A 21,738-nucleotide genomic window follows, 5' to 3' on the forward strand; every position below is an offset into this window, starting at 1 on the left:
TTATTATTGCATCGCTATTTTCCCCTTCAGATCTGTGACTTTTTTACTATATTCAGGTGCTTCTATACTGGGTGCATATATTAACAGTAGTTACACATTTCATAAAATTGACCCTTTTACCATTACATAATGGCCTTCTTTGTCTCATGTTAGAGCTCTTGACTTAAAGCCTATTTAGTCTGATACAAGTTACCCCCACTTTCTTTTGGTTTCTCTTTCCCTTTGCATGTATTATCTTTGTTCGTAATTTCATTTTTAGTCTATGAGTATCCTTAAAACTTAAGTGAGTCTCTTATAAGCAGCATATAGTCAGATCTTGATTTGTCTTTCTCTTTTGACCTATTCAGCCACTCAATATCTTTTGATTGCATGATTTAGTCTACTTACATTAAAATATTTATTAACATATGTCATCATTTTGTGAATTGATTTCAGATTCTTTTGTAATTTCTTTACTTTCTCTCTTGCTGTTTTACTTTGTAAATTGATGTTTTGGGAGTAGTGTGCTTTTATTCTTTTATGACTTGTGTAGTTACTACATTTCTGCTTTGTTATTACCAAGAAGCTTTCATAATATGTCATACAGTAAAACATTGTAATTTAAACTAAAATATTAACATCTATTCCATGAAAATATTCTACATACTAACTGGACCCCCCACATTTTATGTTATTAATGTCTCATTTAAAATATTTTTGTACTGTGCATTCATTAATAAAATATTATAGATACAGATACTTTTAATACATGTTTGTTTTTAATATATATGGAAGAATTTATCATTGCAGTATTGGAGCATTCTATGTTGCACTATATGTTTATCTTTACCAGTGAGTTTTACGTTGTCATATGTTTTCATGGTACTAATTAATGTCTTTTTGTTTCAGTTTGAAAAACCTCATTAATCTTTTCTTCTAAGGCAGGTCTAATGGCAATGAATTCCTTCAGCTTTTGTTTGTCTGGTGAAGTCTTTATCTGTCATTTCTGAAGGATGACTTGCTTAACAAGGGATTCTTGGTTGTCGATATTCTCTTTGAGTACTTTGACTACAATATACACTTCCTTCTGGCCTGAAAGGGTCTACAGAGAAATCTACTGATGTTTTCATCAGTATTCCCTTGTATATGATGAGTCTTTTTTTTTCTCTTGATGCTTCCCAAATTCTACATTTTCTGAATTCTGAGTGCCTAATTGTAATGCTTTTCAATGAAGAGCTCTTTGGATTGAATTTGTTTGGGGATATTTGGACTTCATGTACTTAGATGTCCACAGCTTTCCACAGATTTGGGAAATTTCATCCATTAACTATCTAAATTAATTTTCTGCCTGCTCTTCTCCCTCTTTTCCTTCTGGGATTCCTATAATGTGAACACTCTTTCCTTGATAGTGTCCCACAATTCACACAGGTTTACTTTATTCTTTTTCATTGTACTTATTTTTTTCCCCATCTCTGGATAATATCAAGAGATCTGTCCCCAAATTTGAGTATTCTTCCTTCTATTAATTTTTGGTGACTCTACTGTTGAAGCTCCTCATTGGATTTTAATTTATTGCAATAATTTAAGGGTTAAAGTTAGAGATAGCAATTGTATTCTTAAATTCACTGTACTCTTCAGCTCTATAATTTCTGTTATTTGTTTTTATAAATCCTTTCTCATTTTTAAACTTTTTATTTGCTCATGCATTGTTTCTCCTGATTTCATTGAATTGTCTATGTCCTATAAAAGGTCACTATCTTCCTTAAAACAATTGCTTTGAATTATTTTCTGGTAACTTGTAGATCTCCATTTCTTTGGGGTCTATTACTGACAAATCATTTGTCCCTTTGGTGATGTTAACTTTCGTTGTTTTTTCACTTTTCTGATTGTTTCTGGTGATGTCTCTGTATTGGAGGTAACTGTCACCTTCTCTAGCCTTTTTGAACTCACTTTGTTGGGGAAAGATTTTCATCTCAAGTTGGCTGTGAGGGTGCTAGGTGAGTGGAAGGGAATATCTTTGTTCTTGGGAGTGCATGACCGCATAATTTCCCTGCATCTCCATCAGCATAGATCAACATCTGTGAAGACTGCATGGGTCTTCTGTGAGCAAAGCTAGAGAGTTCTCACAGGTAGTGGTAGTGATGGCTAGGGCCACTGAGGTACTTGGCAATAAAGGCTTCTGAGGTCCCGCTGTTCTCTTTAGCCGACGGAAGTTAGTTGTAACTGAGGAGATACATATGGGCACTCAGAAAGGAAGTGGAGCCAAAGACCTTAGGTCAGGCTCACACGGGACAGCTATATCGCTTTGCCCCTGAGGTACAACCGTACTGGCGGGGGCAGAAGGACCAGTCTTGAAGGGACAGCAGATATAATTCTGCCGTGGAACTGGGGTCTATGTTTGTTGTTTGCTTCAGCAACATGGAGAGTAGGGTAATGCAGCAGTGGTGCAAGCCCTGATGCGACAGAATCCCGCAGTAGCTTAGGCCCAGGAGTGCAGGTCACACGGCAGTGCAGCCCTGGAATGATGAGTCGAAATTCCAATTCTGGCCTCAGGAGAAGTCTCAGAGAAGTAGCATCATGGTCGCAGTGATGGCCTGTTTAAGCCCCACGTCAGGACCCGTGAGGTGGGCTGGAGAGCGGCAGTGGTGTGTTCCCAGCCTTGGTGGGTCAAAGCGCTGACTTAGCACACACTGTGAGGTCAGTGTAGGAGCTCTGTGACCCAACAACGCTAAAGTGATGCTGAGGTTTAGGGCCCAGGAATCAGGTGTAGAACAGCAGCAGCTCAGCCTAAGTAATAACCAGTCAGAGCTACAACTAGGAATACAGGTCAGGTTCAGAAAATAGCAGCATGGCTTTTGTTATGGCAGGACCAAGCACTAAGGTAGAAGCTGGGGGCAGAGCACGCAGCAGCAGCTCTCATCCCATACATGTCAGGGCACTGTGGTCACAATCAAGGAAGCAGGCTGGGTATGGAGGTGACAGGGCCCCAAGGTCAGGTATCCCCACAGTGACTTGTCAAAATACAAGGAGGACACAGTAGCAAGGACTCTGGGCAGCTCTGTCAGCTAGAATCAGTGTCGATAAAAACTGTAAGTCCTCAGTAGCAAAGACTGCAAATGTCTATGATGCTGAGATTTGCCAGAGTGCTGTTCCCCTTTTTCCCATGGGATGAAATCCCTTTGAGCAAATCCTTGCTCGTATCAAGCTAATCTAAACTGGAAGTTTTGGTGATCTAGTTAAAAAGCTTTCCCATGTTTTGCTACATGGCCATCCTCAGTTTTTGCATTCTGCAAGATTTCTGCTCCACTTTGTAGTCCAGAACTTAACCAGTGTAATTTAAGTTGATTTCTACTTGTTCATTTATTGTTTTTGTGGGGGATACAGGTGTTTGGAACTCCTAACCTTCCAACTTGTGGATGTCATCTTATCTACTTCAGTGTCAAGGAGACTGCAGACATAAGATCCCCTCACATGCTATTGATTTTGCAGCAGTCTATACACTTCTCTCTTACATATTAATGACATAGTTTACTTGCATGTGCAAGATCATTGACTTTTGGATCAGTGATAATGCTGACAAAGCAATATTTAACACTTTATTATCATGAAATGCTCTACACTTTGCCCTTGCAATTGATTTCCACAGCTGCTGACTACTCATAAAATTGTTATTTGAAGTGTAGGAGTTAAATTTTAACTTCCTGATTGATTTCTCCCTGGATATTAGCATGAACAATACCAAAAGAATAGAGCACTTTTTTAAGTACTGCATATGAGCAAAATGTCTATGAAATTGTTCTCACTTCTGCTGCTACTACAGCTGACTTGCTACTTTAGCTCTGGGAGCTGTGGAAAGGTGCTGGTGTGGCCAGTGGAATTTAGTCACTGGATGAATATGAAGGCAGTTCTACATGAACTAGTCATGAGGGGTCATGAGGTGACTGTTCTAATATCTTCAGCCTCCACTATTACTGATGCCAAAAAGCCATCTGCTTTTAAGTTTGAGATTTTTCCTGTATCTTTAACTAAAGATGATTTTGAAAATGCTGTCAAGAATTTGATTGAGAAATGGACATATATGGCAAAAAATTCATTTTGGACAAATGTTTCATCATTTAGAGAATTGAGAAGCTTACTTTTTGAATTTTCTGGAATGCTTATGAAGGCCTGTAAAGAAGTTGTTTTGAACAAGAAACTTATGACAAAACTACAGGAATCAAGGTTTGATGTCCTCCTTGCAGATGCCGCTGGACCCTGTGGTGAGCTGCTGACTGAGATACTTGGAATACCTTTAGTGTACAGTCTCCGCTTCTCTCCTGGCTATTGGTTTGAAAAGTATAGTGGAAAACTTCCATTCCCACCATCTTATGTGCCTGTTATATTTTCAGCATTAACTGATCACATGACATTCATGGAAAGGGTCAAAAATATGATATATGTACTTTATTTTGACTTCTGGTTCCAGACATTTGATGAGAAGGCATGGAATGAATTTTACAGTGAAGTACTAGGTAAGTCATCTTTTTGGTTGTTACCACAAAGTCCTAATTTTCCAAGCACCTTGGAAGGTGACCACATAAACAGAAACCCGCAGTATTTTGTTTCGTACAAGGGAATGAGGGAATGAAAATATAAAATGACCCATCAATCCCATAAATATTATGGAAACACTTAAATAATAAGAATACGTAGAACCCTGTGGCCTAATACTAGTACAGGACACTCCAGGAAATCGTAAACCACAAATTGAACACTTAGAATTTCTCCAAGCAATTATATATGTAACCCATGAAACTTCATCTTTTAACTTAAAAACGCCACTGAAAATCTCATAAAATAGCTTGATAAATAAAAACAAGTAGATTTTAAGGAATTACAAACATATTTGTAGTGCAAGTATCTAGGTGGCATTTAGAAATTATTTCTACTTGTGTTGCTCAGTTTCCATAATATGTATTATATTATTCAGTGTACACATATAAGTTTCCAGATCATATTTCATTATATCATATCATATTATATGTACACACACATGTATATATTTGCTTTATCAAAGAACATACACTTTCAAACATCTTTCTCTACATTATTCCAAATTCCTTTCCCTATATTACCTAATATATTCACATGGAAATATTCTCATTTGATCTAATATTTGTTGTTATTTTTTGTTTTTGCTTTTCATTTAAGGAAGACCCACTACATTTTTAGAGACAATTGGAAAAGCTGATATGTGGCTCATTCGAACCTATTGGGATTTTGAGTTTCCTCGCCCAGTACTGCCAAATTTTGAATTTGTTGGAGGCCTCCACTGCAAACCTGCCAAACCCCTGCCTAAGGTCACCTACTCTTCTTTGTTGTGCTTTGTTAACTTTGCATTTTTGATAAGAATAATCTTACAAAATTCTAGAATTTTGATTACAGTAAGTCATATATGGGAAGCTGGATAAAGTGACCTTCCAGTTAGAAGCAAATATATTTCCATACCGACACAAGTACCTGAATTTCATTATCATCACAAAATAAAGTGGGATACCTGGGAGACTTTGAGACTATGTTAGTTAAATTAAGGCCTTGATAATTCAGTGCATAATAGAGAATCAAATATTCATTAAAGAGTAATTAAAAAGGGACAAGCATAGTCCAGAAATAAGTGCTAACTTGCAGAGGAATGGTGTGGACAGTTTCTGCCACCTGACACTCTACCTAGAAAGACAGAATGAAAGCAAGTAATAAAATGTGTTACTATAAGGAAAGACCAAAATGCCAAAGAAACATCCTGCAGGAATCATAGAAAATATCTTGGTCAGTCAGTTTGGTCACTCAGTCATGTCTGACACTTTGTGACCCGATGAACTGCAGCACACCAGGCCTTCCTGTCTATCACCAACTCTCGGAGTCCACCCAAACCCATGTCCATTGAGTTGGTGATGCCATCCAACCATCTTATCCTCTGTCATCCCCTCTTCCTCCTGCCCCCAATCCCTCCCAGCATCAAGGTCTTTTCCAATGAGTCAGCTCTTCGCATCAGGTGGCCAAAGTATTGGAGTTTCAGCTTCAGCATCAGTCTTTCCAATGAATGCCTAGGACTGATCTCCTTTAGGATGGACTGGTTGGATCTCCTTGCCGTCCAAGGGACTCTCAAGAATTTTCTCCAACACCACAGTTCAAAAGCATCAATTCTTTGGTGCTCAACTTTCTTCACAGTCCAACTCTCAGCTCATATACATGACTACTGGAAAAACCATAGCCTTGACTAGACGGACCTTTGTAGACAAAGTAATGTCTCTGCTTTTTAATATGTTGTCTAGGTTGGTCGTAACTTTCCTTCCAAGGAGTAAGCGTCTTTTAATCTCATGGCTGCAATCACCATCTGCAGTGATTTTGGAGCCTAGAAAAATAAAGTCTGAGACTGTTTCCCCATCTGTTTGCCATGAAGTGATGGGACCGGATGCCATGATTTTAGTTTTCTGAATGTTGAGCTTTAAGCCAACTTTTTCATTCTCCTCTTTCACCTTCATCAAGAGGCTCTTTAGTTCTTCTTCACTTTCTGCCATAAGGGTTGTGTCATCTGCATATCTGAGGTTATTGATATTTCTTCCAGTAATATCTTGGAGGCATTGATAATTAAGGTGAAATATAAAGGATGCTCAGGAATAATTGAAGGTAGGGAATGTGGATATTTTAGGAATCAGCAAAGTAAAATGGATGGGAATGGGTGAATTTAACTCAACTGACCATTATATCTACTTCTGTGGGAAAGAATCCCTTAGAAGAAATGAAGTAGTCATTATAGTCAACAAAAGAGTCTGAAATGCAATACTTGGATACAGTCTTATAAACGACAGAATGATCTCTGCTCCTTTCCATCAATCTAAGATTAATCTGTGTTTGATCTCTGATATTCCACCCATTCAATATCACAGTAATTCGTCTATGCCCCAACCAGTAATGCTGAAGAAGCTGAAGTTGAACAGTTCTATGAAGACCTACAAGACCTTCTAGAACTAACACCCAAAAAAGATATCCTTTTCATTGTAGGGAACTGGAATGCTAAAGTAGGAAGTCCATGGGGTCACAAAGAGTTGGACATAACTGAGTGACTAAACTCTACTTAACTGAACTGAACTGAAGGTAGAGGAAGATACAGAAGGAAAGCATAGTAATGACAATTTCCAAGAAGTCCAAGTTCAGTCTAAACAGGAAGAAGCTGAGTAAAAAAGCAGAAAATGCTGAAGAGTTAAGTTGCAGACGTATTATTGTAAGGAGTTTGGTACATATAGTAGGATGTAAGGGAGACAATTAAAAGGGTGAAGAAAAGGGAGAGATGATCACATTAAAAAAAAATCACAGGATATAGTCACTGGGTTGGATTGTAACAAGGCAAGAGTGGAAAGGGATACTATTTAACAGGTTGTAGCAAGATATAGGTAGTGATGGAAAACTAGACAAAAATGTTCATAGAGATATAACCACACTAATTTATAATAATAGTACCAACCTCAAATTGTCCTTGAGGGAAAAAAATGTGTTAATACATGTGAAATATCTAAAATGTCACTGGCCCATACTCAGTGATCCAGAAGAAATATTCATTATTTTCATTATTGTTATTTTGTTACTATAACATACTGTCAATAACCCAATGTGTGCCAGCCACATAGATCTAATTTCTAATTGAAATTGAAATTATTTTCCTAATCATCAAGATTGTATTATCCAGCAAACTGTCAGAGAATAGAAATCCCATGGAATCTTTTAAAAGCAAATTTTAAAAGTTAACTTAACTAAAAGGTAATAAAAATAATTTAATAAATTCAACAAAATTCACTTTAAATAAAATCTAATTGACATTTAAACTTTTTTAATATTAAGAATTTTAAGGTTTTGGCAATCAGACGAGCAAGATGTGAAATATTTGTAAGGATTGAGGTTCCTTACCAGCACTCTAGATAAAATGAAAACTCTTCTTCCACAATATAAATGTACGCCTTAGTTATTTGCAGCTAAATCCAACCCTTCCTTGCTTTCACATCAGCATTTAAACCATTCTTCATTTGAAATCCCAGGGGTTTACATCTTACAGAATAAAAAAGATAACTCCATCTATTATAATAGAGCAGATTTTTTTTTTTTTTGCCTACACTAATCCTCTTGTTATCCAATTGCTTCATCATGTCTGACTTTTTGCTACCCCACGAACTGCATCACACCAAGCTTCCCTGTCCTTTACCATCTCCTGGGGGTTTCCTCAAACTCATGTCATTGAGTAGGTGATGCCATCCAACCATCTCATCCTCTGTTGTCCCCTTCTCCTTGTGCCCTCAATCTTTCCCAGCATCAGAGTCTTTTCTAATGAGTTGACTCTTCACCTCAGGTAGCCAAAGTACTGGTGTTTCAGCTTCAGCATCAGTCCTTCCAAAGAATATTCAGGGTTGACTGCTTTCAGGATTGACTGGTTTGATCTCCTTGCAGTCCAAGGGACTCTCAAGAGTTTTCTCCAGAACTGTTTAGAAAACCTCAGTAAAAGTTCCCTTAAGGAATGCAGGTCTCAACATCATAGATGCTTAACAGAATGAGCACAGAGAAAATCTACCCTGCATACATAAGTAAGTAAAGTCGCTCAGTCGTGTCTGACTCTTTGCGACCCCATGGACTGTAGCCTACCAGGCTCCTCTGTCCATGGGATTTTCCAAGCAAGAATACTAGAGTGGGTTGCCATTTCCTTCTCCAGGGGATCTTCCTGACCCAGGGATCGAACCTGGGTCTCCAGCATTGGAGACAGACGCTTTACCATCTGAGCCACCATATATAAGAACCATAAATAATGTTCAGATTTTAAAAAAAAGGGGGAGCTCACAATTTCTACAAATTTAATCTAAAACCATCTGTAGTTTCAAAATATAAGGAATTCCATTTATAGGGTAATATTCCTTAGAAAGAAAGCAATAATCTAGTCTCTTTTAAATTGACTTAAGACATAAATAAAAAGCAAGCAATCTTTAGCCAACTGTTTTGTGGTCTCTTTTTAAAAATTAATTAATTTTTGTCTGTACTGGGTCTTCGTTGCTGTGCTGGCTTTCTCTAGTTGCAGCACACGGCCTTCTCACTGAGGTGGCCTGCAGGCTCTAGATTTGCAGGGTCAGTGGTTGTGGTGAATGTGATTAATTGCCCCTGGGGATGCCCTGAGGCAGGTGAGATCTTTCCATACCAGGGATCAAACACACATTCCCTGCATTGCCAGGAGGATTCTTAACCACTGGGCCACCAGGGAGGTCCTGTGAACCCTTAATAGATCGTTTTTGTCTACTCTTTATTGGTGGCAAAATGAAACTGATATCTTCTTCAAGGGTAAAATTCAATAACTGTTTTTTTTTCTCTCTCTCTGCTTTTTAAACTAATGCCAGTTTTATTGGATTATAGCTGATTAACCATGTTGTTACAGCTTCAGGTGGCCAGCAAAGGGACTCAGCCCTGCACACACATGCCTCTACTTTCCCAAAAACTCCCCTCCCATCTAGACTGCCACTTGACATTGAGCAGAGTTTCCTATGTTATCATTTAGGTCCTTGCTGGTTATCCATTTTAGATATAGCAGTGTGTAATATCTGTTTTGACTGCAAATTGGTTGGATTACCTATAGGAACCTTCCCAGAGTCCAAAGGCTGAGATAAGATAGTGAAAGTTCTATGCTATCTAGCCATATTCTTGAAATTTCCATTTCTTCATTTCAGGAGAGTGATATTATTAGTAGGTGGGGAGGTTAGCGAGTCTCTCTAACAAAAGACTTCCCTTGTTAGAAGAACAAAGGGAAACATGAATAGTAGTATAATCATGATAAATCAGTAATATTTTCTATTATTATCAAGCTGAAGAAACAAGATATAATTCCAAGTCAATGACTGTGAGGACTTCATTGCATAAGGAAACTATTTATTCACACTACTAACTTTTCCAGTAATTATTGGATTCTAGAAAATTTCTGCACTTTTTAAAGAATTAGGATATTTGACAAAATGCATCGAGTCATAAAAATGCTTATAGATTTTAGCTTCATAATATACTTATATGAAACTATACAGAGAAAATAATCAAGATGTCCTAGCATAATATTTTGGGCAATAATTCAAAAACGTCAACACTGGAAATAATAGAAATAAAGCAATGGTTAAGTAGTTTATAAATGCTCACATCATACCATCACAATGATTTCATCAAAGAATGCTTAATTACACTGTCAGCTATGAAGTTTAGTTGGAAAAAATAAATATAATAAGATCACAATTTTCTTCTAGGATAAAAAATAATCTAAGCTGGGATTACAATTTTAAAAATATATATATCAAATGCACATTTAATGATAGGAGTAAAATAAAAATTAGAATGAAAGGACAAATTTTAGCATAATGTCCTCTATGCTTATTCAGGTTGTCAATAACTGCAGGATTTCCTTCTTTCTCATGATGAATAACATTATATTCTGAGTGTGTGTGTTCATGTTTGTGTATATATTTATCATATCATTTTTATGGATTCATCCATTGATGGGCACTTAAGTTGTTCCCTTGATTACTGCAAATATTGTTGCACTAAACATGGTAGTACATGTATTTAATCTACCCTGTTTTTATTTCCGTTGGTTATATATGCAGAAGTAGAACTTCTGGATCATACAATGAATCTATTTTTAATTTTTTGAGGAAATTTCATTTTGTTTTCAATAAAGGTGGAGCCAATTTACATTCCCATTGTCAGTGTAAAAGCATTGACTTTTATTCACATTCTCACTAACACTTTCCTCTTCTTGGTGTAGACTTTCTAACCTTGATGTGCATTTCCCTGATAATTAGTGATATTGATAACTGGTGGCCATTTGGATGTCTTCTTTGAAAAATGTCTGTTTTGTTTATCTGCTTATTCTCTAATTGAATTTTTGTTTCTATTGTGTTTTCTGAGTGCTATATATATTTTAGAATTTAGTTCCTCACTCAATATGTAATTTGTGAAATTTTTCTCCCATTCTGTAGTTTTTCATTTTGTTGATTGTTTCCTTTGTTGTGCAGAAGCTTTTAAGTTTGATGTAGTCCCTCTTGTTGACTTTTTTTAATGTCATATTCAAAAACAATCACTTTCAACACTACTGTTTAGGAGTATCATCTCTACATTTTCTTTAAAAGTATTATGGTATCTGGTATTATGCTTAGGTCTTTGATAAATCTGAGGTAATGTTTTGAGGGTGTAAGATAGGAGTCTCATTTCATTTTTTTTTTTTTTTTTTGCCTATGTTTATTCAAATTTCTCAGAAGTAAAAGACCTGCTTATTCTTCCCCTATTGGGTATCTTGGCTCTTTTGTTGAATTTTAGTTTGCTATATATGCAGGGATTTTTTTCTAGACCCTGTATTATGCTTCACTGGTATGTTTGCATTTATAGGTCAGTACCACATTGCTTTAAATGCTATCCCTTTAGACTATAGCAAAGTAGATGGGCTTCCCTTGTAGCTCAGTGGTAAAGAATCTGCCTTCAATGCTGGAAACTGGGATTCGATCCCTGGGTTGGGAAGATCCCCTGGAGAAGGAAATGGCAACTCCAGTATTCTTGCCTGGAAAATCCCATGGATGGAAGAACCTGACGGGCTATCATCCATGGGGTCACAAGAGTCGGATATGACTGAGCGACTTCAATTTTGTACTACAATTTGAAATTTGGAGGTGTGATGACTTTGGCTTTGGGTAACATGGACATTTTAACAATATAAATATCCTGACCTGTGAACATAGGATAACTTTCCATTTATGTGTTTTTTCTTCTATTTCTTTCAACAAGGTCTTGGAATTATCACTGTAAAGATCTTTCACTTTACTGGTTACATTTCTAGTTATTTTCTTGTTTTTGGTCCTGTTGTAAATGGGGTAGCTATTCCATTAATAGTACATACAAATTTAACTGATTTCTCTATATTGATTTTACATCCTGCAACTTTACTGAATTTGTTGATTAGCTCAGTTTTGTAGTTAAATCTATTTTTTTCTGTGCTAAAATCTATGCTATCTGCAAAAAAAATGGTCATTTTATTTCTTTCTTTCTGTTTGCATGCATGTGTGCTCAAGTACCTAGTTGTGTCTGACTTTGCAACACTCTGAACTGTAGCCTCCCAGCCTCCTCTGTCCATGGAATTTTCCAGGCTACACTACTGGTGTGCGTTGCCATTTTCACTTCCAGAGAATCTTCCCGACTCAGGGACTGAACCCGCGTTTCCTACATCTACTGCTTTGGCAGGCAGATTCTTTACCACTGAGAAGCCCTCCTTTCTGATTAAGAAGCCTTTTTTCTTTTGTGTTGCCTAGTTACTCTAACTAGGACTTCTAGTACAATGTTGAATCAGTGTAAGAGGGGCATCCTTAAAAAAAAAAAAAAAAAGAGGAGCATACTTTTCTTGTTCCTGGTCTTACAGAAAAAGCTTTCAAGTTTTCACTGTTGAGGATAATGTTAGTTTTGAGTATATATATATATATATATATATATAGCTTTTATTGCATTGAGGTATGTTTCCTCTATACCTAAAAAATGAGGGTTTCTATCATGAAAGAATGATGCATGTTTTCAAATGCTTTTTTAATTTTTTTGTACATCTGTTGAAATGACCAAGCTATTTTATATTTCATTCTATAAATGCAATGTATTACAAATATTTTGGGGTACATTGGACCATATTACATCCCAGAGAAATATTCCATTGGTAACAGTATATAAGCTTTTAAATGTATTCTTAAATTCAGTTTGCTGATATTTTAGTGATAATTTTTACATATAAATTCAGTCTGGATATTGGCCTGTAGCTTTTTTCTTGTAATGTGCTTAGCTATTTGGTATCAGGGTAATGCTGATCTTGTAGAATGAGTTTGAAAAGTTTCCCTCCAACCCCTTAATTTTGGGGAAGATTTTTCTGAAGGGGTAGCACTAATTTTCTTTAAATATTCATAGAATTTATCAGTGAATGCATCTGGTTCTGAGTTTTGTATGCTAGGAGATTTTTGATTTATGATTCAATATCTTTACTCACTGAGAGTTCAGATTTTCTATTTCTTCCTGATTCAGTCTTGGTTGTTTAGATTGTGTGTTTCTAGGAAGTTGTCTATTCTTTTCCAATGTGTAATTTGTTATTATGTAATTCATCATAGTAGTCTCTTACGAGCCTACATATGTTTGTCATATCAGTTGTAATGTCTCCTATTTCATTTTCATGTTTTGAATCTTTTTTTCTTGGTAAATCTAGTTAGATGTTTTTAGTTTTGCTTATCTTTTTGAAAAAACAGAAAAAGACAGTGTATGATATCACTTGGACCCAGAATCTAAAACTGCCAAATTTGTAAAAACAGAAGTAATATAGAGATTACTAAGGACTAAAGGATAGGAGAATAGGAGAGATATTTAAGGGTACAAGTTTGCATCCTGTAATAAATAAGTCCTAGAGATCTAAAGTACAGAATAGTGAATATACACAAGTGTATAATATTATCATCATACTTTCCAAGGGACTATGCTTAATTATACCCACCACAAAAAGTAATGATAATTACTAGACATAATGCAGTTTCAATCAATAATAAAATGGCAATCATATTACAAAATATAAATTATCAAATCAAGTTATACATCTGAAACTATATACTATTTTCTACATAAGATTTATTTCAATTTCTTCTAAAAACATGTGAATTTGAAACTAAGGAATTCCTGGATAGAGAGTTTAGTAAATCCATTTCTTATTTTGATTTTCTATGCTTTTGCATTTTTTTTTTTTTTTTTTTTTTTTGCCATGAGCCTGTGTTATTTTCATAAAAATTATCAGGGAATGAGAATAGCCAGTACATATCAGTAATTAATTTGTGAAAAGAGAATATATTATAATAATAACAAACAGATGCATCTTTCAGAGTATAGACGAAGCACCATTGGGTAACAAGTTATTGAGACAAAACATTGAAGGCAAGTAAATTTAGATCCTGCTATAGGTCACTAGAATGCATACATTACTTGGATGCACCATGTGAGACATAAGAAAGTTTAGTGGCCTTATCACTGTGACTGCTATCATTAGGGTGAAATTATATGCTGAAAAATGTGCTACATAATATGTAGTCTGCAATATTAAAGTCTGAACATATTTTTTTGTTTCTTTTTTCTGTTAATATAGTTTTGAAAAAAATTTGATGCCAAAAATTAGGATCAGAAAGTATATATTCTATGATAGAGGAGTTCAGTCATTATCTCCAGAGAGAAAAGAATAGTGAATTTAAAACAGAAGAAAGAAATAGAAAAGGTGAGTACATGGATTATATCAGATATCCAGGAAAATTTTGCTCATTTATATTTTTTGTAATAAAGTATATTGAGAAGTGTGGAATTTCTCTGTTAACGGTAGAATAAAATGCAACAATTTTTAAAAATGAAATGGAGTCAAGAATCACAAGACAAAATAATTCAGAAACAGTTCCAAGAAAATACAGATTCACTAGGAGACGGCATGCTACAGTCCATGGGGTCACAGTGTCAGACATGACCTAGTAACTGAACTGAACTTCTGAGGAGCTTTATTTAGTTTCATGTGAACTTGAAATGTGACCAGATCTCTACTGCAGAAGGCCAAGGGGGTACTTCTCCCACTGTGCTCCTGGGGGGACTGAGGTGATGATGTTAGATTCTCTCACAGTGGTTACACATAGCACAGTCTACTGTGACAACAATTATATAATATTAGTTCATGACAAAGGAAGTCATATATAAACAAACTCAGTAATATGGTAATTCAAATATGTAACTGCTCCAGCATTGCTGTTGTTATTCAATTGCTAAATCGTGTCTGACTTTGCTACTCAAGCATATCTCTGGGTTATATATAAGATTCATATGACTGTCTCATAGAACTTTCAAACTACAAGCCAGACTCTACAATATTGGTAATTAGTAATTTAGTGAGACAGAGTTTGGGAAATTTTGGCAATGTTTCATGTAAGACAATGACAGAATGACAAATATAAACAAATTTGAATCATAGATTTTTCTTAGTGCTTACAGTAAGGAAAATGATATAATGAATAAACTAAAGTTTAAAATAATTCTCCAGAAAATCTGTCTGAAATAAATAAATGATTTAGTAGATCTATAGTAATAAAGAATTAGAGGTGAAATGAACCCTGCACTGTAGATTTCCAGGAATCTGTTAGTAATTAATAACATAACTGATGAAGAGTGTCAGTATAATATTGTTTCACAGTATCTCGTTGTCACCACTGTGTATTGGCTCTATCTCATTTCCCACTTATACACAAACATGTTTGTACAAATACACATAACAGAAGAAATTGACCTCATCTCATCCATTTCCTTCCCAAGGATCTCAGGGATGTCATGTGTTAAAAAAGACAGGTATTACTAGAAATAGTAGGGTCTTCTGTGGTGGCTCAGATGGTAAAGAACCTGCCTGCAATGGGGGAGACCCAGGTTTGAACCCTGGGTAGGGAAGATCCCCTGGAGAAGGAAGTGGCAAACCACTCTAGTATTCTTGCCTGGAGAACACCATGACAGAGGAGCCTGGTGGGCTACAGTCCATGGGGTCACAAAGAGTCAAACAGGACTGAGCAACTAACACTTTCACCTTCAAAAACAGTATGGAGTATCCTCAGAATTTTCTAAAGTGAATTTTTGGTGTTTAATATTGAGTACCAAAACTGACCAAAGTCAAAGATGTGAAGTTAGCATGTTCAAGAATCAAGAGGGCAGGAGGGAAATCACTTTATAAACGAACTATATAGTATGTGGTAAGAATAATACACACTTCCTAATTTAAACCTGTCAATACAGGTTACTGTTTCTGTTCAGTTGCTCAATTATGTTTGACTCTTTGCCACCCCATGGATTGCAGCATGCCAGGCTTCCCTGTCCTTCACTATCTTCTGGAGTTTGCTCAAATTCATGTCCATTGAGTCAATGATGTTATCCAACCAGCTCATCCTCTGTCATTCCTTCCCCCCTACCCTCAGTATTTCCCAGCATCAGGGTCATTTCCAATGAATCAACTCTTCACATCAGCTGGCCAAAGTTTTTGCCAAAGCATCAGTCCTTCCAATGAACATTCAGGATTGATATCCTTTAGGATTGACCGGTTTGATCTCCTTGCTATCCAGGGGACTCTCAACAGTCTTCTCCAGCACCACAGTTTGAAAGAATAAGTTCTTTGGTGCTCAGCCTTCTTGATGGTGCGACTCTCTCATCAATACATTACTACTGGAAAAACCATATTTTGCGTGTATGGACCTTTGTCAGCAAAGTGATGTCTCGGCTTTTGAATATGTTAAGTTGGTCACAGCTTTACTTCCAAGCATTTTTTAATTTCATAGCTACAGTCACCATTCACAGTGATTTTGGAGCCCCCCAAAATAAAGTCTCTTACTGTTTCCATTGTTTCCCCATCTCTTTGCCATGAAGTGATGGGACCAGATACCCTGATCTGAGTTTTCTGAATGTTACGTTTTAAGCCAACATTTTCTCTCTCCTCTTTCACCCTCAAGAGGCTTTTTAGCTCCTCTTCACTTTCTGCCATTAGGGTGGTGTCATCTGCATATCTGAGGTTGTTGATATTTCTCCCAACAATCTTGATTCCAGCTTATGGTTCATCCAGCCTGGCATTTTGCATAATATACTCTGTCTATTACTTAAATAGGCAGAGTGACTAGATATAGCCTTGAGTTAGTCTTTTCCCAATTTTGAACTAGTTCGTTGTTCCATGCCCAGTTCTAAGTGTTGCTTCTTGTTCTGCATACAGATTTCTCAGGATGCAGGTAAGGCAGTATCCCCATCTCTTTAAAATTTTTCCACAGTATATTGTCATCCACACAGTCAAAGGCTTTAGCATGATCAATAAGCAGAAGTAGATGTTTCACTGGAATTCCCTTGCTTTTCCTATGATCCAACAGATGTTGGCAATTTGATCTGTGGTTCCTCTGCCTTTTCTAATCCAGGCTGTACACCTGGGAGTTCTGAGTTCACCTGCTGTTGAAACCCAGCATCAATACGTATGATTTAGCAATTCCTCTTCTGGTTTTATACTAAAAAGATAAAATGAGGATCCAAATGAGATATTTTCACACCATATCCATGAAAGCACTATTCATAAGAGCCAAGAGGTTGAAGCAATTGAATGTCCATAAACAGAATAAAAAAAAATGTTGTAGATACAAAAAGATGGAGTGTTACTCAGTCTTTAAAGGAAAATTTTGACACATGTCACAACATGAATGAATCTTATGCTAAGTGAATTAAGCCAGAGTTACAAAGACAGACTGTACAATTCAGCTTGATAAAAGCATCTAGACTAATCTAATCTGTGCAAACATAGAGTAGAATAATGGTTGCCAGGGACTGAGGAAAGATGAAAATGGAGTTTCTTAATGGGTGCAGGCTTCCATTTTTGTCAGATGAAAAAGTTCTAGAGATTGGTACACATTGTGAATATAATTAATATTATCAAACCATACACATAGCAATGATTAAGATGGTAAAATTTTATGTTGTATTCATTTTACCATGATATTAAAAAAAACAACAGTGACTAATAATTTCTAGACTATATCTGATTTTGTCTCTTTAGTTTTTTCTTTTTTTTTTTGGAAAACATTTCAATATTGTTTGCTATGTTGTTGTTGCTCATTTGTGATAAAGTAAATTCTTTTTCACAGGAAATGGAAGAGTTTGTTCAGAGCTCTGGAGAAAATGGTATTGTGGTGTTTACTTTGGGGTCATTGATCAGTAACATAACAGAAGAAAAAGTCAATGTAATTGCATCAACCCTTGCCCAGATTCCACAAAAAGTATGTAAAGTAACTTAATAGTGAATAAGCACTTAAGGAAACTATTAAATTCTGTAAAAAGTCTAATTACAGATATATTATGCAAGAAGGACAAACTGTTAAGATATCTCCAAATTTTCTCAGATTATATTTAATCTTATTATATATAATTATATATTATATTTTTATTTAATTATATATATATAATTATATATATATAATATATATAACTTATTATATATAATTATATATATATAAGATTATATATAATCTTATATGTGAACTTATTATTAATAAACTATACATAAGCAGAGCATTTCTCTTAATCTGTGAATTCCATGCATTTTCTTCTTTGTAATAAAAAATTGTAAAATTCTAATAAAATAAGTTGTATTAACATGTGGCTATAAGTAAGCACTTCTATAACAGTTAAAAAGAAATTGGTGAATAAATTTGAAAATGAGATTTAGAATACAAACTAAAACAAAAATATGTGGTTTATTAGTAATTTGTCACAGTCTTTCTGCACTAGAAATAAGATCAGCTAAAAATTTCTTAAATATTTGAATTTGTCATTGACAACCTATTTGTCTATGTCATCATATGTGAGATATCATGATTGCATTCCATCTCAGATTGAACCTAAAAATGAGTACATCAAATGTGGGTGTTGCTATTAAGTATATATTATTAGTTATTATAAATAAGGCCTTATGCTCTGATTTATTTATCTGTTATACAGAGACATTTAAATTTTATTTGCTTAAAATTTTAACACTATGACTTTGAAGTTTAAATCATGAAATAAGGTATTTCCTTTACCTTAACAGATTCTATGGAGATATGATGGCAAGAAACCAGATACCCTAGGGCCCAATACCCGTCTGTATAAGTGGATCCCCCAGAATGACCTTCTTGGTAAGACTTGGCAGAAAAATACTGAAAACATGAGTAACAGCTGAGCAGAGTGATACTACTTCAATAGGAAACAAACTTATCCAACATTTATTATTGAACACTCCTTTGAGTTTAAGTAAGAAAACTTTACTCCTTCATTGCTATTTCCAGCCCCAGAGGGGAAAAAAAGGAGAAAATTTAACAGCATTGTATTATACATGGTCACATCCTTCACATTCAGAATCAAAATATATTTACTTTAGCTATAATTACTTTTCACTGTGAAATTTTAAGTGACTTCGTGCATTTGTTCTGTCTCTGAATTCTCTCCTTACACCTATCTTTTCCACTCTTTCAGTTCAGTTCAGTTCAGTCACTCACTCGTGTCTGACACTTTGCGACCCCATGAACTGCAGCATGCCAGGACTCCCTGTCCATCATCAACTCCCCGAGTTTGCCCAAACTCATGTCCTTTGAGTCGCTGATGCCATCCAACCATCTCATCCTCTGTGGTCCCCTTCTCCTCGTGCCCTCAATCTTTCCCAGCATCAGGGTCTTTTCAAATGAGTCAGCTCTTCACATCAGGTGGCCAAAGTATTGGAGTCTCAACTTCAACATCAGTCCTTCCAATGAATATTCAGGACTGATCTCCTTTAGGATGGACTGGTTGGATCTTGCAGTCCAAGTGACACTCAAGAGGCTTCTCCAACACCACAGTCAAAAGCATCAATTCTTTGTCACTCAGCTTTCTTTATAGTACAACTCTCACGTCCATACATGACTACTGGAAAAACCATAGCCTTGACTAAATGGGCTTTATTGACAAAGTAATGTCTCTACTTTTTAATATGCTACCTAGGTTGGTCATAACTTTCCTTGCAAGGAGTAAGCGTCTTTTAATTTCATGGCTGCAATCACCATCTGCAGTGATTTTGGAGCCCTGCAAAATAAAGTCTGACACTGTTCCCACTGTTTCCCCATCTATTTCCCATGAAGTGATGGGACGAGATGCCATGATCTTAGTTTTCTGAATGTTGAGCTTTAAGCCACGTTTTTCAGTCTCCTCTTTCACTTTCATCAAGAGGTTTTTTAGTTCCTCTTCACTTTCTGCCATAAGAGTGGTGTGATCTGCATATCTGAGGTTATTGATATTTCTCCTGGAATCCTTGATTCCAGCTTGTACTTCCTCCAGCCCAGCATTTCTCATGATGTACTCTGCATATAAGTTAAATAAGCAGGGTGACAATATACAGCCTTGACGTACTACTTTTCCTATTTTGAACCAGTCTGTTGTTCCGTGTTGAGTTCTAACTGTTGCTTCCCAACCTGCATACAAGTTTTTCAAGATGCAGGTCAGGTGGTCTGGTATTCCCATCTCTTTCAGAATTTCCCACAATTTATTGTGATCCACACAGTCAAAGGCTTTGGCATAGCCAATAAAGCAGAAATAGATGTTCTTCTGGAACTCTCTTGCTTTTTCGATGATCCAGTGGATGTTGGCAATTTGATCTCTGGTTTCTCTGCCTTTTCTAAAACCAGCTTGAATATTTGGAAGTTCACGGTTCACGTATTGTTGAAGCCTGACTTGGAGAATTTTGAGCATGACTTAGGGATATTTTAAATGACTCTTAAAAATAAGAGTTCCTCTTTTTATTACCTGTGGCTCTACATTTTCTATCAGAAAGCATTCATATCTTTTACATCACGTAGTCACACATTTCAAGATAAATTGTAGCTTTTCCTTCCTCTGGTTCCACTGCCATTACCATTTACCATTCTTGTTGCCTTGACACACTTCCTATTAGGCTAAATGGCTTCATTATTGTTTTAGAGATTATATTTCTGACATGCCTTCCATTTTTTTGTTGCAAAAATGTTGTCTTTTCCCCAGAATTCCCTTTCAGGTTCTTCACCAATCTTGGATTCATTTGTGAAGTTCAAGTGACATAGCTCTTTATAAAGTCTTCACTTACCTCTCCATCAGATTTAGGGATTTCTTATTCTAAGTTCTGAAGCAATTCAAATACAGTTTCTTATGTTATCTAAAAGACCCTGCTTATTTCAGTTGCTTTATAATGCTCAGTTCTCGTTTTATTTTTAAGACTTTTAATTAACAATTTTACTGAAATTCACTCAATTCCAGGTCATCCAAAAACCAAGGCCTTTATAACTCATGGTGGAACCAACGGCATTTATGAGGCCATCTACCACGGGATCCCTATGGTGGGCCTGCCTTTGTTTGCTGATCAACCTGATAACATTGAGCGAGTGAAGGCCAAGGGAGCAGCTGTCAGATTGGACTTGGAAACAATGTCATCAAGAGATTTGCTCAATGCATTGAAGGAAGTCATTAACAATCCTTCGTGTGTATATTTGTTTCACTACATTTGGTGATAACAAATACAATAGCTGCCCCACAAGCTAGCTCATTTTATAAATTGATGTTTCTTTGCTTTTCCTTTAGCTACAAAGAGAAGGCTGTGTGGTTGTCCACCATTCACCATGATCAGCCTGTAAAGCCCCTGGACCGAGCGGTCTTCTGGATCGAGTTCGTCATGCGCCACAAAGGAGCCAAGCACCTGAGGCCAGCTGCCCACGACCTGACCTGGTTCCAGTACCACTCTCTGGATGTGATTGGGTTTCTACTGGCCTGTGTGGCAACTGTTGTATTTGTCATCACAAAATGCTTTCTCTTTTGTTACCACAAGTTTGCTAAAACAGGAAAGAAGCAAAAGAGGGAGTAGCTGAAGGCGTTATTACCCTAGGTGGAACTTCTCCAGTTTATTCCAGCACAGAAGAGTTATGATGAACTTCCCCTATGACAAAACAATTCACCATTTAGCATCTCAGATCAAAATTATTTTCAAGTGATTTTATACCTGTTTACAAATTAGAAATAAGTCATGCCAAAAATTAAACTGGGGAAAGGTTCAGTGAAAATAAAGGTATATGGGTATATATTGAAATTTATTATTTTAATTCAAAAGCTATACTGAAATCATTGAATTTAACT

General features: G+C 36.1%; 1 protein-coding gene across 4 annotated transcripts; it reads left to right on the top strand.

The window, feature by feature from the left end:
* The first annotated feature begins 3,751 nt into the window (after positions 1 to 3,751).
* On the top strand, positions 3,752 to 21,469 carry LOC136152637 (UDP-glucuronosyltransferase 2B4-like). 4 transcript variants are annotated; one of them, XM_065913917.1, is made up of 7 exons: positions 3,761 to 4,084; positions 4,445 to 4,490; positions 5,170 to 5,318; positions 17,718 to 17,849; positions 18,659 to 18,746; positions 20,869 to 21,088; positions 21,190 to 21,469. In XM_065913917.1, exons 1-7 carry the CDS (start codon positions 3,761 to 3,763, stop codon positions 21,467 to 21,469), a joined length of 1,239 nt encoding a protein of 412 aa, XP_065769989.1. The 4 variants fall into 4 exon arrangements, with proteins under 4 accessions (XP_065769986.1, XP_065769989.1, XP_065769988.1 ...); XM_065913914.1 differs by having other exon boundaries at positions 3,752 to 4,490; XM_065913916.1 differs by lacking the exon at positions 4,445 to 4,490 and having other exon boundaries at positions 3,761 to 4,238.
* The last annotated feature ends 269 nt before the right edge of the window (positions 21,470 to 21,738 follow it).

This window comes from Muntiacus reevesi, chromosome 22 (genome assembly GCF_963930625.1).
Source record: "Muntiacus reevesi chromosome 22, mMunRee1.1, whole genome shotgun sequence".
In the NCBI taxonomy this organism is placed as follows: Eukaryota; Metazoa; Chordata; class Mammalia; order Artiodactyla; family Cervidae; genus Muntiacus; species Muntiacus reevesi.

Bases quoted from the DNA above. Each gene is read 5' to 3' on its own strand.
- LOC136152637 (XM_065913914.1), top strand. From the start codon at position 3,752: ATGAGCAAAATGTCTATGAAATTGTTCTCACTTCTGCTGCTACTACAG. The intron at 4,491-5,169 runs GTAAGTCATCTT...TTTTCATTTAAG, and splicing joins ATTTTACAGTGAAGTACTAG to GAAGACCCACTACATTTTTA. The intron at 17,850-18,658 runs GTATGTAAAGTA...TTACCTTAACAG, and splicing joins TTGCCCAGATTCCACAAAAA to ATTCTATGGAGATATGATGG.